Raw genomic sequence first — 15,885 nt, 5'->3', positions numbered from 1 at the left:
GTAAGCATAATAAAAGCTTTTTTGATACACCACTTCTTCGTCGACTTTTGTTGCCATGAGCTTGGAATGGGCTACATTCCTTGAGATGGCATGTGGCCACCACTATGTTCAGAGTAATGATGTGCATTGCATTTTGTTTGCTTTAGTTAACCCTACAGTTTTCAGCAAAGGTACAACAAAGGAACAATTCAACAAGGGATGCTTTGGCAAGGTCCTACAGCATGTAGTTATTATGTGCGCATAAAGAGCATCCCCTCATAAAAGAAAACTCGGATTTTTTTTTCTATGTCAAATCTCAATTGCATAATGAATGTGAGTGTAAAGAATAACAGGATGTAACCAAGTAAATCTAAAATGCTTCTTGTAAATGTCAGCCTGTAACGAATATATGCTTACAACGAATATCAGCTATAATGAAGGTACTTTTGTGTCAGATGCGATTTCATTATAGTAAGGTTCGACTATCTTTCTCAGTATATTACCAGTATGCTGGCACCACCAATTCACTCATATGCTCCATTGTTGCCCGCCTACCAGCTCATCCACTGACTCATCAGTTCACTCACTCTCTCATTCACTCCATCCCTCACTCACTTGTTAAGAATGTGTGCCTCTCACCTTTTCCATTTTTTTTCCCCTTCCAGGTCTGGGCCCTTTTGCCCTCCCAAAGTGAGGGCCAGCGGTCCTTGTCAACTTTGACAGCCACATCCCAGGGCAGCAGGAAGTTGGTGCCAGCCACAAAGCCAGGCTGATCCTGGATGCCTGCAAAGAACCAGAGCATAATGAACAAGCTGCCATTATGAAATGCACAACAGCCCCCAACTGCATTGAACACATTATAGGTTTCACCGCTATCCCAAAGATTGCAGCTTGAGACAAGGCTTCTGGTTGAAACCTTGCTAAAGGGCAGCTAGAAATTCTAGGTGCGTTGAATAGAAGCACACAGCACATCTGGTTAAGTTGGGTGGGGCATGAAGCCAATAACAGGCATTCACTATTCCAAAGCCCAAAGAAGAGGCAATGGACAAAAGTGCAGAGCCTACTGAGTCTGTTGACCACACATAGGCTGGATGTGGCTGCATAGGCTAGATGTGGCTGGTGGGTTAAAAGCTATGACAATTGCGGGCATTTCATAGCAGCAGCTATGCACATAAAGAGAGACTTAGGTGCCAAGTACAACTTTCAGACTATCGAGTGTACAGTTCATTTTTAAAGCCAAGGAATAAATCCCCCAGAATTTTTCAATATGATCACAGCCTATAATAGGAATCAGCCTTGCAGCTGATTCAGCCTTGCAGCTGATCATTACCTCTGAATCAATTAATTGTTCAGAAGTACAAGACATGCTAATACATGTAATGATGAAAAGCTTTTTAGCAACTGAATTAACAGTAGAATGAGCGTAGATAGATTGGCTGCAGCTGTCTGTACTGGATGTTGCCAGCTGCACATATGCAGAAGAAAAAAAGGAGACAGTCCTTGATGCCACAAGTCAGTTTCAAGTAAAAAGGAGAAAACTAAATGTCCCTTTTCATGTGTACGCGAATGTGTCTAGTATTTCAAGTGGGCTGCTTCACCAATATCGTGGCTCACCAACTAGCCTATCAGTATCTATTAAAGGAGCCCTGAACCACCCCTGAGGCACGGTGAAATACCATAGGCCAAGGTCAGCATACGCTGTTGTGAACATCTCAGGCAAGTTTTGCTGTCGTATGCCATGCGTGGAGCTCGCAAACGGATTGTACAGTCACCTTTCTTTCACACGCTCTTTTTTTAACAGAAGGCCCTGTCCTCACTCTCTTCTGGTCGCTTTATTCTGTCATTCCCTTAGACCACTGCTATAGACTGGTACCTGACATCAAGCTGCGGTAGACTACATGGCGTAGATACCGCGGCCGCCGCGTGTGCCGCCACGAGCCCCCTGGCTAAGCACACTGCGGCTCGATGAGGACAACCGCGTTTGGCTTATGTTTAGTGCACTGTAGGCACCAAAGGCGGAAGTTGTGGCAACTACGTCAACATCCAATATGAAAGTTGAACTGTGTGCCACGGTGACATTTAGAAGGCAGAGTGTCGTAGGCACGCCCCACTGCGTCGTAGCCTTTACAGTGTAAGGCATTGAAGAAGGAATGGGAGCACAGCGGAGGCTGTGTTATATTGCCAATAACTCCACTTCTGCTGAATGCATTGAAGTACTTCTTGCGGCCAAGTATTTCTGAAATAGCCTATTTTCACTTCAAATGCCTTTCTCCACTTCAATAAAAAGTGGTTCAGTGCCCCCTTAAGTAACTACGGAGGCAGTAAGTGACTAGCTTACCAATATTGTGTGAGTAGAGACTTGATGGCCCGAGGCAAACAAGAGACCATGAACTATAGCTGGGAAGGAGACCAGGAGGGCACAGTGAATGCAACATTCCTGGGAGATATTCAGTGTTGGAAGGCACGAGGGATGCCTTGGCTGCGTCTGAAAAAGGCACAAGTTTATTTGACTACAGTAGATCTGACCTAGAGGGAAAACATGTCCAATCTTTTCATGTCCAGGAGCAGTGACACATTTAAAGTTGTAGAAGATATACTGCATGCGTCTCACAAGTAAAAGCATGACACTTAAGAGAGCACAAATGTTGGGAATTCATGGTTACGAAAATTCAGCACTAAACACAAGGGACAAAGAAGGAAAAGCATGACACAAGTGCTGGGAAATGTTAGGAAATTAACGATATTTTAACGCAAGACAAAAATTGTTCTCAATATGCCGGACCTGGTGTCATCGACATTACTGTGACATCATGACACAGTTGAGTGGCAATAACGCTAGCTACGACAATGTTGCTCGTGGAAAAATAAACACAAGTGCTACGTGCATTTCCTTTGACTGTGCTTGCATGGGACAGTCACAGCAATCACAGGAATGGGGCAAGCCATCATATCATGACATCATGACACATATACATATACCTCCTCGTTATGAAAATCATAACCTATGCCTCTGTGCCTCTACATAACTAACCATGCCTCTGCACTCAAGATGCAGTTTCTGAAGGGCTCTGATATAGAAAGAAGTTAATCTCAACTGAGACGTCACGGAAATCAGCAAACATAATTGATTGGCACATTTACGTTAATTGCCTTTGAGTTGGATAGCAGTCTATTTACCATTATATTCTTAGGTTGTCACTGGCTAGTACAGTGTAGACAAATGAAACATCAGCAATGTCAAAAGTTCCCAAGGTACAACAAGCATGAGACACTGCTTAAAGAAGCTCTTCTGAGCATATATTGTTTACAGTACTTGCAATAAAAACATGGAATAAACTAAACAGTTTGTCATGGGCACGGAGTCAGTGACCAGTCAAAGAAAGCATCAGGACGTAAGCTTAACACAAACATGACAATGAAAATTTTACAAAACATCCTAAAAGACTGCAGCATGCAACAAAAGGGCAGATTGTGCGCATCAAACTGACCATCATCATCAGGGTCATCGGTTTGTTGTGTTCGGGCATCTGACAATGATATGCTTTTGTCACTGTCGTCGCGGTCAGAGGACTCGGAATCTGTAACAGCAATATATAGTATAAAAAAACAGCATCAGGCAACCAGTATTTGAACTCTATCTTTGATGGCAAAACTTAAACCACGTTAAAAATGCTGTTCATTAATTCAATCACTTGACTCTCTCCTTTCCTCACTAGCTCATCTGCTCTAATGCATGCAATTTAAGAAAAAGAAAGAAGATAAGCAGTCCACAACATGTGATGGAAAACAAAAAAAAATGGATTACAGAAGTTCCATTTATGCAAAGGCTGCAGAAATCATGAAAAATTTTTTTGTTTCAAATGTGTCGAATGTTTTAATTTTACTGCGCCGACAAAAATTCATTATTGTACTCTTCTTGGAAGGGCACAGCCTCTTTGCCACAAGGTATCTGTTCATGCACTCTCACTTTTTCACTCTTGCCATCAACATGCAGAAAGGACCACGAGAAAGAGGCAACATGAATGCCGCAGAGCAGCCACTAATGCCACAGCAAATGCCACTGGCTGATAGATTGGATTTTCTTGACTATTTAGCATTACCATTTCAGATGCTTGTCAACCTACTCCTGTTTCATATGAAGTATGACGACCGATAAGGTAGGTGCACTTTCGGTTCCAGTTCCGTTACCAGGAGTTCGCAAAAAAGATGTGTTCTGTTTAAATGAAGTTTGGTAACATTGTTCTTATGGGTGGCCAACCAAAATTGATACCCTCATACTATTTATTTGGCATTTCCATTTAGGCAAGTTTCATCAATCTGGAGACCACTGTAATTGACCACTCAGGTTAGCGAAAGTTGAAAATATACAAAAATCCTATAGTAGATCCCCTTCAAGTGCTGTGTGCACAATTGTGCACCTTGACAAGTGCATCAAAAGCAAGAGCACTCATGAAAATAATGATGTGCAAAACATGTCACATACATCTTCAGAGACTTATGATTTGACATTTACTGCAACATTGAAACTCAGGTACTCAGGTAGATATGTGCATAAATGACACTTGGAGGCCAGTGTTTTAAGATGCTTTCCTCCACGAGCTGTCAATAATCCGCCTGTGTCCGGCTACCAGAAAGTGAGCACATTTTAGTGCTGAAAGAAGGGCACTCAGACAGGACGTATTCTATAGAGAAACTGTAAATAAGACTCTGCAATAAGCCGTCCTTAGGGAATTAGTGAGCTGCAGCAAAGATACAGAGTTGGCCATTTAGTTTTTCCAGGCAAAGGAAGTTAAATGCAACCTCTCAACACTGTGCAGGCCACCTGTATATATACTGCGGCGAACAAAGTAACATCACCTCCAGCAAAGGGGTGTAATATTTCTATATCCCAACCCAATGCAAACAAGAGGAGTCTAAAGCCGATGCATAGATGCAGATAATGTTGCCCGTCAGTGCTTTCCCGAAAAAGGTAACGTCACCAACCTGAGTCATCACTTGACACTGGTGACTGTGAGCTGAAGTCTGACTCTGAGATTGGTGATGCACTTCGTGAGCTGGATTCGCTACGAGACAAGCTCTTTGCTCTACTCCGGGATCTTGGGGGCTCAAGTTCAACACGTGGCTCTTCACCCTCGGCTGCTGCCGCCTGGTCCTGGTCGGCTGCACTAGGCTCAAAGGCTGGGAAGTTTATTCGCTCCAGGACACCGCAGCAGTCAGCGCTGACTCGTAGGTAGAAGTCAAAATTGGCAGCCTAGGAATATCAGAAGTTAGCTTATAGGAGCAATCGCAGGAATTTATTACAGAAAAGCTGACAGGTGTGCCTCAAAAAGTCTCAAAAAAACACTTTTCTCTGAACCATAATAAAAATTAATCGGTATGTGAAAGAAAAGAAACAGTAATTTACACTCACATTGCTAATCAGCCTAGTGAATTTCAAGCATTCGTAGAGGCAGATGATTAACCTGATACTCAAACACCAATATTTTTGTAGACTATCTACACACTCATACTCATAGGTACTCACGCTCATCGGCACTCAGACTTCTTCTCGTGCTCACCAAAACTCACTCGTATTTACAGTCGCTCCCATTCACACATACCGGTACCTTCTCATTCTCATACTTACATCAGCTCCCACTCACCGGTACTCCCGTCCACTCACACTCTTCGACAGTCACTCATGTTCACAGTCACGTCTGCTCAAAATCACTGTCACTAACTCCTCTTCATATACACTTTCACTCCATCTCCCCGGCACTCACTTCCGTTCGTACATATGTCCACTCACACTCTTTGTCATTGATTAACGCTCTATCTCCTATGTGTGAAGTGAGTGTAAAGTGAGTACACAAACCTATGCATAGAAGTGCCCCGCTGAAAAGAAAGAAAGCATGCATGCTACTGACTGACTGCTGTGTAGCACTGTGAAGCAGGTCCTGTGGCCTTCATTGTTCTTGTGAAGGTTTGTGAAAATCTTGTACATTGGTATTTTCAAGCAGATCTTACAGAAAGTAAAAAAAAAGGTAATCATTATTTTGGAATTATACTTTTAAGGCATGTTTCCACAGTAGATTCTTATCAATAGTTTCAATTACTACCAGATAATTTGACATGAAGGTAAATGTCAGATTTATTTCTACTCCGCAAGATCAAAATTAATTACTATATTCTCTGCATATTATGAGTGGGTTTCACAATCGCTCACTCAGCACTTGCACTGCTACATCAAACACACAAGAAACATTCAGATTCTGCAACAACAAGACAGAACAAGAACAACAATGCTTTCAGATGGAAAGCAGAAATGGACCGTACCTTGAGAATGAAAGGGTCTTCTCGTGTGCTCTGTTGTCGTCCGCAGTTGCAGGTTGAGATCAGCACCACCTGGCTTCGATGGGGCATCAACAGAGGGCACTCCTCTATGCTCACTTCATCTGCATTCTCAGGAGTCCTGTGAACCTGTGAAAAACAAGAGAGGGGGAAGAAAGAGAGCCTGTCTTGACACTGATAGCAGTTTGAAGCCTATTGACAGATGTACTTATATATCCTTTTCTGGAGAGTGCACTTCACCAACAAACAACTTAGTTATCGCTCAGTGCAAAGTGCACCTGCATGACTTGGAACTTACTCAAATGTTATCGTTGATTCTATTTGTTTTGTAGGTTCTTGTCAACCTTCTGTGATCAGATTGTAAAGGACACAGCGAGTGTTGTACTTTCTGGAAGGTATGAAAGTGCCAGCGATTACACTGGAACCTTCGACGAGTCATGTATAAAAGTCGACACACTTGACTCATAGATCAGATTTCGCTGATTGCTGACTGTGCTGGTCGCTATCATGTTTTGAGTGTCACTTTCTTCTGTATGCACAGGTTCACCCAATAAAAAGTTGGTGCCGCGATTCGCAGTTTTTGCTACTGTGTTCTTAACTTTCACAACAGCGTGACAATAAAGGGTACTACTTTGGCCAAGTACATTAAAAGCCCTCTCATCAATAGAGGCAGTATATTGTCTTTGCGACACTGGCTGAACTGACTTGGACAGAGTCATAGATGCACTGCTATGGTCGTGTAGAGTATTACAGGTATGCACAATTTCCTAAAAGCTAGACTTTGCAGATTGTTTGACAGTGGTAAATGATAACGCAACAAAATAATTCACCTGTGCACAAAACATCATCCCTCTATCCTACTCACCACAAAACGTGATCCTATCCTACTACACACCATATTCAGAACTCGAAGGAGCTGGTTGTGGACAACTTAAAAAGGTACTCACTGGTTGCCAGCCAATGTAGGCTAACAATAGACAATTTAAGCCAGTAGGTCCCAGTATAATTTGCCTGGGAAGTGAGTTTCACACTGCCGTCTACTAGCCTCTGCTTATTTCATACAGCAAAAGCACGGACTCCAGAGGTAACTTTTGCTTTGGACCTTAGAACAAGGCAAACTGTTCAAGTAATAACTTCGGCCACATAAATGAAGTCAGTTTTGACAGCAGCTTTCTTAATGGGCTGCAAAATTGATTTCCTTAGATCAAGAGTTTCCGAATAAGATCTTGGGGAACCCAAGCAACAATTATGTTTATTTCTACAAGTCTCCGAAAATGTGCACTTATCGCCCCTGCCATGCTTTATTTTTTTGCTACAACATGTGCCTGGAAGCAAGCACACTCATTCGTCGCCCATATAAAAATATATGACAAGACCAGTGGCATGTATTCTTCCATTGGTACATATGTCACTGAACCACGCACCAAAACTGTGCTCAAATGAAGTCAGATGCAAGCATAACATTAATGAGTGCACTCTTCTCTTTTTTTATTTCCGTGCAACAAACCACGTGCAACAATTTGAGAGGGAAATCACTCTGAGGGGTTATGGCTCTCTACCATATACTACTGCCTGCATGTCTTGGGCTAGAGACACTACAGTGTCTGGTTTGCCAGGCACTTTTTCAAACCTTGTCGTTTTCACAAGACTAGTAAATTAGGCAGCCTCTGCCCTACTTGATGCTTCCTCCACACTGCAGAGATCAGCTAAAGCTCATGTGGTTGGCAACACTTACGGGATTGATGCAATGGTTCCCGGTGAGACTGAGCACTTCGCACATCTGTCGGCCCGACTTCCAGACAAGGTCACAGTCCTCCTTCAGCTGCTGTGCATATCGCTGAAATGCAGGGCCTCTCGCATGTGTGCTGAACATCTGGTACGCACGTGCCAGCTGGGGAAAGGGTGCAAACAAAAGAACGTTAACCTTAAAGTAACAGCAGCAGAATGTTGCCGTGTCTCAACACTTATTCAAAAATGTGGTGCGTATTCATGGCCCTAGAGAGAGATTTGGCACCTGCCCTGATGTCAACAATGGTCGGCCCTTCTGTCACCACAGAAAGATGTTGCACTCTTTGTTTGGAAATGTTCCTACGGGCACTGGAATCAATTACTTGATCAGAAACCATACAGGTGAGCTGAGCTACAAATGATTATAGGCACTTGCCTGAAACCATAAGTGTGTCCCTCGTGAATTTGCATTAAAAATCATGAAACTGCTGAAAAGCATTAAAAATGTCTGTGTGCGTATGCTGCGCACAACTGTATGCTATGTGCATTTGCCACACACAGTGCTTCTGCTCCTCTTTTGATTAAAGAACTCACTCTTACAAGCTGCGACTTTCCTCACTGAGTCTTTTGTTCATCTTTGCAAGGCTCAGCAGCTGCTGCACATGCTAAGCACTTGGCTCAGCTCAACATGCATTTGACAGTTTTGTTTAGGACACCATTTGCGAGTATACTACCACATAATGAGGCACTTGAACCCGCCTAAAATACTAATTACATGGTGCAGCACACTGCTTACAAGGTGTAATGCTTTATCTGTAAATTCTGAGCACAGCAATATAGGCTGTGTTGCATCATAAGTATTGGGTGTCCGAGGTATTTCAGGCCACACCTTCGAATTTCCATAGACATTAAGATTCTCATTCTACCTGTCTAGGCTATTAACATTATCCACACCAACCTTGACAGTTTTCATAAAAAAGTGCTAAAGATGAAGACAAAGTCGAAGGAACACATACGACAGGACTGGTGTATGTGTTCCTTCGACTTCGTCTCTGTCTTTAGCACTTTTTTATGAAAACCGTCAAGATCAACCAACTTGCCCAAATCAAGGTATTGTTGCCACACCAACCCATCCGTCACCTATCTAGCACATTCCATACTCCGAGATATCAACTACCAGTCTGCCACTGGATAGGAAGTCGTACATTCCCCTAGTCACCTTACACGCTGACCCCAGTGACTTACAGGTCACCAGGTTCTCGAATGTCACAAAATGGCTTGTTTTCTGGATGAGGCAAGAATTCATGGTCAATAATTGTATGTCACAACGACAATTAAGCACTGACACTGGACAGGTGCCATTCAGACAGTTCAATTTCTCCAGCAGGTGGAGGTCATGATCAGTGAGAACGTTGAAAAACCATATACAGTTAAACTTCAATATAACAAAGCCACTGAAAATTGCGAATAGCTTCGTTATATTGAAATTTATTTATTTACCTTTTATGCAAATAAGTACAGTCGCCGGTCAATTTTTCTTATGTTGAAAGGGGCTGCAGAATTTTTCGAATTATCGGGCAATCAAAAAAAGTAAATTTGAATGAGAAAACAATTCATTTTGATAAATTTGGGAGTCGGTGACGAATGATATGATATTATGCCACATGCTATGATGAGCAATATGAGCAGGAACACAGGAGCCAGATAGCCTTGAACCCTGCTATGGGTGATACGTGGCAGCCGCTGTCAGAAACAAAATGGAAAGGAGAACACCGTTATAATAATCGTTAGCACTCCCACCATGCGTCCCTTTATACAAAGTGTAAAACTTCACATAGCCAGCACACATTGATAACACTGTTTGCAGTTGCTGGTAACTTTGTGCACCGAAGCATGACCAATAGTATCACTGTTTCAATGCATAAGCATTCCAGAGCTACTTCCCTGGGAAACGTGTCCGTCTGCCTGTAACACATGACACGACGCACTTCATAAGGTATACACGAGTTCCTATTGCGGTACATATGAAAGCACCTTACACTAAACGCAGGAATGGGCAACTAAGAGCTGCATTCTAAAAATATAAAATGCATGAAAGAAAAAATTATGTGGGGCTCTGCTTTTGCAAACACCAGAGTCCAGTGGAGCTGGGGGGAAGCCAGTAATGTAGTACCAAACCGCACACCTAGACTAACTTTTGATGGGCTTCCTCCAGCTCAGCTGGTGTCTGGTGTTTGTAATAGCAATAGCCTAACTATCTTATCGGCTATTGGTGGCCAGTGATATGCCGTCAGCTAACGTTTTCGAAAAAAGCAGGCACAGTGGGAGTGCCAACAGTTAACAGAAGAGCGCCCTTCTTTCCCCTCTGTTTTCGACAGCGCCATCCGCGTATCGCTCTAACTCAGTTTCGAGGCTATTTGCCATGCGTTCGCGTGCTCCAGCTCACATTGCTCACTACGTCAATTATATCTTCTCGGCGGTATGAATTAAGCGAAGCCAGCCACGCTTTCGCTTGCACTCTGCCCCCGCGGCTGATAGCATTGCCCACATTGGTACGATGCTATCAGGAAAAGCGCTGGCAGCGGGGAGCAAATGCTTCGTCTGCCTCTTGCTCCAATGGGTCACCGAAACTCAAGGTTATGCAACCTCCAATACTAAACGCGCAGTAAGATAGCTTACATGGTGCCACGCTGTCTCAGTATGTCCACTCTTTGCACACGCAGCAGATTACCTCTAAAGCAGGGTGTGTGGCTGTGTATGCGCTCAGCTGCACTTACAGCCATGCGCAGCCACAGCCGAGATGCACGCCAGAAATCGAGACGCGCGCCAATTTACCCCCCATGCCACCCCCTCACGCGCACTTGATCGCATTACTATGAGCTTGCTGCCCTCCCCCTCTTCCCTTTGCTCGCACAGGAAGGCAGCACTCGTGAAGCCACTATCTTTCTTTTCTCACCCTCGCACACTTTCACCCGTACCTAAAGCACACAGTGCGCGGGGCGCAACAGGATCTTATCGAATTTGCGGCTCCACTTCGGCAGTCGCTCTTGTTGCACGGCAGGCAATTTGAGAGGTGCGTCTGCAAGCAGCCACTTGTAGTTCAATCATTTGACCCCCTGCGTCCGCGGAAGCTAACATTTATTACAGAGTTTTAGATTAGGGGACGCAAGCAGCTTGCGTACGCCAGAAGTAAGGGCCATGGTACTGCGCATGTGCAGACCCCTACGACTAGGTCGGCACATGCGCAGTACCGTCTCCCCTAGTTCTTGCGTACACAAGCGGCTTGCTTCCTCTAATCTAAATCTCTCTGCTGTCTTGGCATTCCTTTGCGGCGGTAGTGAAATTTCATTATACTGAAATCGCACACAAACACTTCCTTATACTGAGGTTGTAAAAAAATTTGGAGGCATTTAAGCTTGACCTTTAAGAGTGGAATGCGATGGCATTCAAAGATCCGTGAATGCTTCTCACGCTTTCCGGCAACTGCAACTTATGTAACCATAATGTTTACTGGGAAACGCTGTCAACGAACGCTATGCACAAAGGCGAGCTTTCTGGCAGAAACGCGGCCTATTGAGTGGGCCGCGATGCCGTGGAGGCGAGCGCCATCTGGAGGTGTTTCAAGGAACCTGGCGCATCGCTTTATGGCCTTTGAGATTTGCATACGCAAATCTAGGAGGCCATCCCCACTCTATGATTGGTAGAAATGCTGGAAAAGGGGTTTCTGGTTTTTCTTTTAGTTTTTGCGTAACAGAATTATGTTTTCTCGTATATTCAAATTACAATTCGATGCTATCATGTCTGCAGGTTGTGTGTAAGTCGTACTTTACGATTTTTCTACGTATTTTACCTTGAGAAATTCAATTAGTTCAGTAACTTCCTTGCGCCACATGGTGGACAAGCATTATCAGGTATGCATGGTTAGTAAATTCTTTTTGCCGAAACGACGTCCGACGCAGGACGCGAGGCGCAGACACCAGATTTTCTGTGACACGGGACCCTTAATTCTATCAAGTTAATACCTGGTGTTCTATGGACAAGAGGTTAAATATTTCGTTATATCGAGAATGTTGTTATATTTAAGTTCATTATATTGAAGTATACCCACTGTGGAGCAGCTTCAAGTGGCAGAGTCAACAGCCAAGCTTCCTGGTCATGATTTCATTAGGCCCCACTGATAAGAAATAGATTTGCTTGCGTCCACAGTGCCTGTGCTGCTCACGAATGTCTGGTTGCGAACTTCGGCTATGCTTCTGCAGCCATGTCACCCTCAATATAGTGTCCTAGTTCTGAATATCTAAACCTGTACACAGCTATGTATGACGGGAGTCACTGAGAGAGAGAGACTAAATGACAGTCACACAATCATAAAAACTAATTAAAGCTTGCTATTGTGGAAGCACTGCCTGACATCAACACGCCCTAGCTGATCCGAGTATATAGACATTATCGAAGCCGAATTCAGTCAGTAATTGAGGCTGAAGGTAGGTTTTATTTATCAGTCTTATAAAAAAGCAGCAAAAGAGACACTGCAAAATATTCGGAATGAGTATACTGAACCTTGTCTGAAATATTGATGTTATTCCTGAAATCACCAATGTGTCCTCAAATTCCTCTTGCAGCCATTATAAACCGTGCTTCAAACCGCAGTACACGACACACATAGCTAGAATGAACAAAACAAACAAGGGCAACTAAAGTTATCCATTTTCAGTAAAAACCATGCGATCCTGTTAACCTTTGTGTCATGTAGAAGCAGTGCTGCTAATTAAAGCATTGAAACAAACAATTTTGCAAATGAGCTTTCAAACAGTGCCCACCTTCCTCTCATGATACTCTGCAGTGTAGTGTGTAGGTAGCCCTTCTTGATATGCTGATGTCGCCAAAGGCAGGACCTTTCCACATCGTCTGCGAGCCAACATAGAAGCAATGAGCATACCCATTCACTTAGGCCACTCAGTCCAACTTCTCCACCTTTCTCACAGGTTCCTCCCTCTCACCAAGTACCAAAAATAAAATACCCGAGGACATGAAATTGGCTAGAAGCTCTGTAACAATGAATACTATACTTTTAAATAATGTTTTAGACAAATATGGTCACACTGTTCAAGAGAAACAAAACCATGCAAAGGAAGAAAGAAAAACGAGACGAGGCTGACAATGTAAATGTAACGCACTCTTTTCGCACAGGTATGGAAGAAGGCAGGGAAGGAAGGGAGTGTCTGTGTTGGCAGTGAAGCTTACATACCTCCTGGCAATATGGCTTCGTGCCATTTCAATTTCTCCTACCTCCACTATTACTCAACCAATTAGAAAAATTATTGCGGAAGGATGCCCTCAAGACAGCACTTTACAACCTCTAGGGTGGTATTAAAATTTCTGATGGGGCTTGGTGAGGAACCCTTCGCGCCGGCTAAACCAGAGGGAAGCGTTTAATTTTGAGCCACACCAATGAATCATAACTTACCCTTCTGAAAAACGGACATCAATGTCGAGCGATGCCTTCAGAGATGATGCCATGGCAGAGCCTGCCATGGAGGTTGCAGACAGGAAGAAGTCCCGAAGCTTTGCTGCGACCTTGAACCAGTTTGACACTGTGGGAAGCTGTAGGAAAAGGCTTTTATAACCATTATGACTGCAGGAGTACAAAAACTTTTGGCACACAAACGACAGCAGAGAGAGTGGTGGAATGTCACTGCTGCACTCAAATAACATACAAAACACACAGTGAAGTTAAATAAACATAAATCGCCCTCTAAGCATTTTCATGCTCACAACTGTGCATTGCACCGAAATGCGCTACAAATATAACATGCAATTATTTTCCCTCCTTTAACTGCACCACACCCAAGCATTGCACAGATATGCTATGTAAGAAAGACAACCCTACACCTTGCACAAGGTTCTGTAGGCTGGCTACCCTACATGCCTAGAACACAATAGGGTTGGTACACAGACCAGCGAAGGCCCATTGATGAGGGCCCAACTTCCTAGTTGGGTGAAGTCATGTACAGATTGTTTTAAAAAACAGCTAAGTAAATAAGATGGCTCAAACAATAACAGGATTACAGTTACCTGCTTTAGAACCACTCTCGCATGTGTCACTTCCATTCTTCAAAGTCTTTGGTCGTCCCTGCTGTTAGTACATAATGATCACTATAAGACAAGCCTGTCAAAAGCCATGTTGGCACGACTTGCTATTACGAGGACTCGAACATGCTATAGAAAATGTTCAGATAATCAGAATGTAAGTACTTCCACCGGTGACTAGAAGAGCACCTAAAACGTAGGCTCAAAACAAGAGAATAGGCATAACTAACCTCAAAATCAGCAGGAACTGGGTGCCTTCCAACATTGTCATCGAAGCCTTTGGACAAAGCCAGCTCAATGTGCTGCCAGAGGAAAGCTGGAAACGAGTGCTCCTGTGAGGATGCTTCATCAGCACCACCCAGAGAGAGTGAAAGGAAGTCTTCTGCAAGAAAGCATATGCGACAGGCATAATTATGTGTTTCACATTTGTAGCTGGTTGCAGAGTCATACTGTGCTTGAAATTTTACTTTTAGTTTGAACAGATAATGTTATCACCACAATGATGCACCACAGAATGAAAGCCACTCCTGTCAATTAAATTGTGCAGGGTAGTATTTCTGTATGTTTATCCAATTATTTAACACTGTGCACTTTGTATATTTCCATACACTTACTATTCACTACTCTAGTGGTGTGTTGTTCTCACTGCTGTACATGTTCACATTGCAGTGGGATTAGACTGAACTTGTGTTCTTCTTTAACCATTGTTGAAGGTCCTGGTACTTGTTGTTGGTACATGGTGTCTACCTATGCCTGCCTGTCTCTCTCTGTGCGTGCATGCGTGACCAGGACAGCTGCATGGCTGTTCTGTGCGTGTGTGCATGCGTGCACCCGTGCATGTACTCATGTTTTGAACCTTTATGCATTCACACAAAGCTTCACTGTGTATAGATTCTAACTCGATGGATCTGCTGCAATTTTTTAAATCCTAAAAAACATTGATCTGGCCTAAATCTTGAACTGTAAAGGAAATCAAAGTTTCATTGAGGTAAGCTTTTCAGCAGCTTGCTAAGCCACACAACACAGCTGTGCAATGTGGGAGGGGATGAGCATTATATAGCCTGCACGGCAATACAAGATAAACCAATTGAATGATATGGTTTCTGAAATGATAAAATGAAAAAAAGTTTGCTGATCTAGTTCAGCTCAGGGTTATGGAGAGATATGCACCTTTTTTCAATCGTTTTGCTTCTCTGTTTGCTTGACTTGCTGAAATCACAAGACTGGACAGTGGAAGTACTACATTTACAACCACTAAAGTTTCATCAATGCAGTAACTCACAAGTTACAGTTCCTGAAGCTCCAAGTGAAATTTAATGACATCATGACGAAAGTGCCCCTTTGGCCTCTAGCCTAAAATGGTGTTAAACTAACCTGACAGTGCATCGTCATAGTCGGGAGAGCAGAAGTCCTTGAGCTTCTGCAGAAAAAAATCGACCATGTCCTCGCGGACAGAGCTTGTGGTTCGGACATAGACAAACTCCTGGTTGGCAGGCACAGCAAAAAGGGAGTTCCCACTGGAAGATTGGGATTGCAAACAACAATCCAATAGAGCAGTGTGTTTGGTGTTCAAAAAGGTTAAACCTCAATTGAACTGTGTCATAAAAATCATAACTGCACTTTGTTTTAAAGAAATTTCCTTATACAGTTAAACATTGACATAACAAACTTCAATATAACAAAACGTTCGATGTAACAACGTATTTAACTTTTTATAACTTCATGTCTATAGAACATCATATAGTTAGCACCTTGATA

General features: G+C 43.2%; 1 protein-coding gene across 1 annotated transcript in view; it reads right to left on the bottom strand.

Annotated features, from left to right (window-relative positions):
* Nucleotides 1-15,885, bottom strand: part of LOC126518010 (nonsense-mediated mRNA decay factor SMG8) — a 29,606-nt gene that overhangs the window by 6,103 nt on the left and 7,618 nt on the right. The window contains exons 9-18 of the mRNA XM_050167854.3: nucleotides 15,502-15,644; nucleotides 14,358-14,509; nucleotides 13,505-13,641; nucleotides 12,858-12,945; nucleotides 8,045-8,200; nucleotides 6,295-6,438; nucleotides 4,963-5,230; nucleotides 3,468-3,557; nucleotides 2,318-2,464; nucleotides 619-762 (exon numbers count right to left, since the gene is read on the bottom strand). Of these exons, the coding sequence (XP_050023811.1) occupies nucleotides 619-762; nucleotides 2,318-2,464; nucleotides 3,468-3,557; nucleotides 4,963-5,230; nucleotides 6,295-6,438; nucleotides 8,045-8,200; nucleotides 12,858-12,945; nucleotides 13,505-13,641; nucleotides 14,358-14,509; nucleotides 15,502-15,644 (1,469 nt within the window). The remainder of the gene's footprint in view (nucleotides 1-618; nucleotides 763-2,317; nucleotides 2,465-3,467; nucleotides 3,558-4,962; nucleotides 5,231-6,294; nucleotides 6,439-8,044; nucleotides 8,201-12,857; nucleotides 12,946-13,504; nucleotides 13,642-14,357; nucleotides 14,510-15,501; nucleotides 15,645-15,885) is intronic.

The sequence above is a fragment of the Dermacentor andersoni genome, chromosome 3 (assembly GCF_023375885.2).
Source record: "Dermacentor andersoni chromosome 3, qqDerAnde1_hic_scaffold, whole genome shotgun sequence".
Lineage (NCBI taxonomy): Eukaryota > Metazoa > Arthropoda > Arachnida > Ixodida > Ixodidae > Dermacentor > Dermacentor andersoni.
The sequence above is the reverse complement of the archived record's forward strand: the minus strand, read 5'-3'. Positions and strand labels throughout refer to the sequence as shown.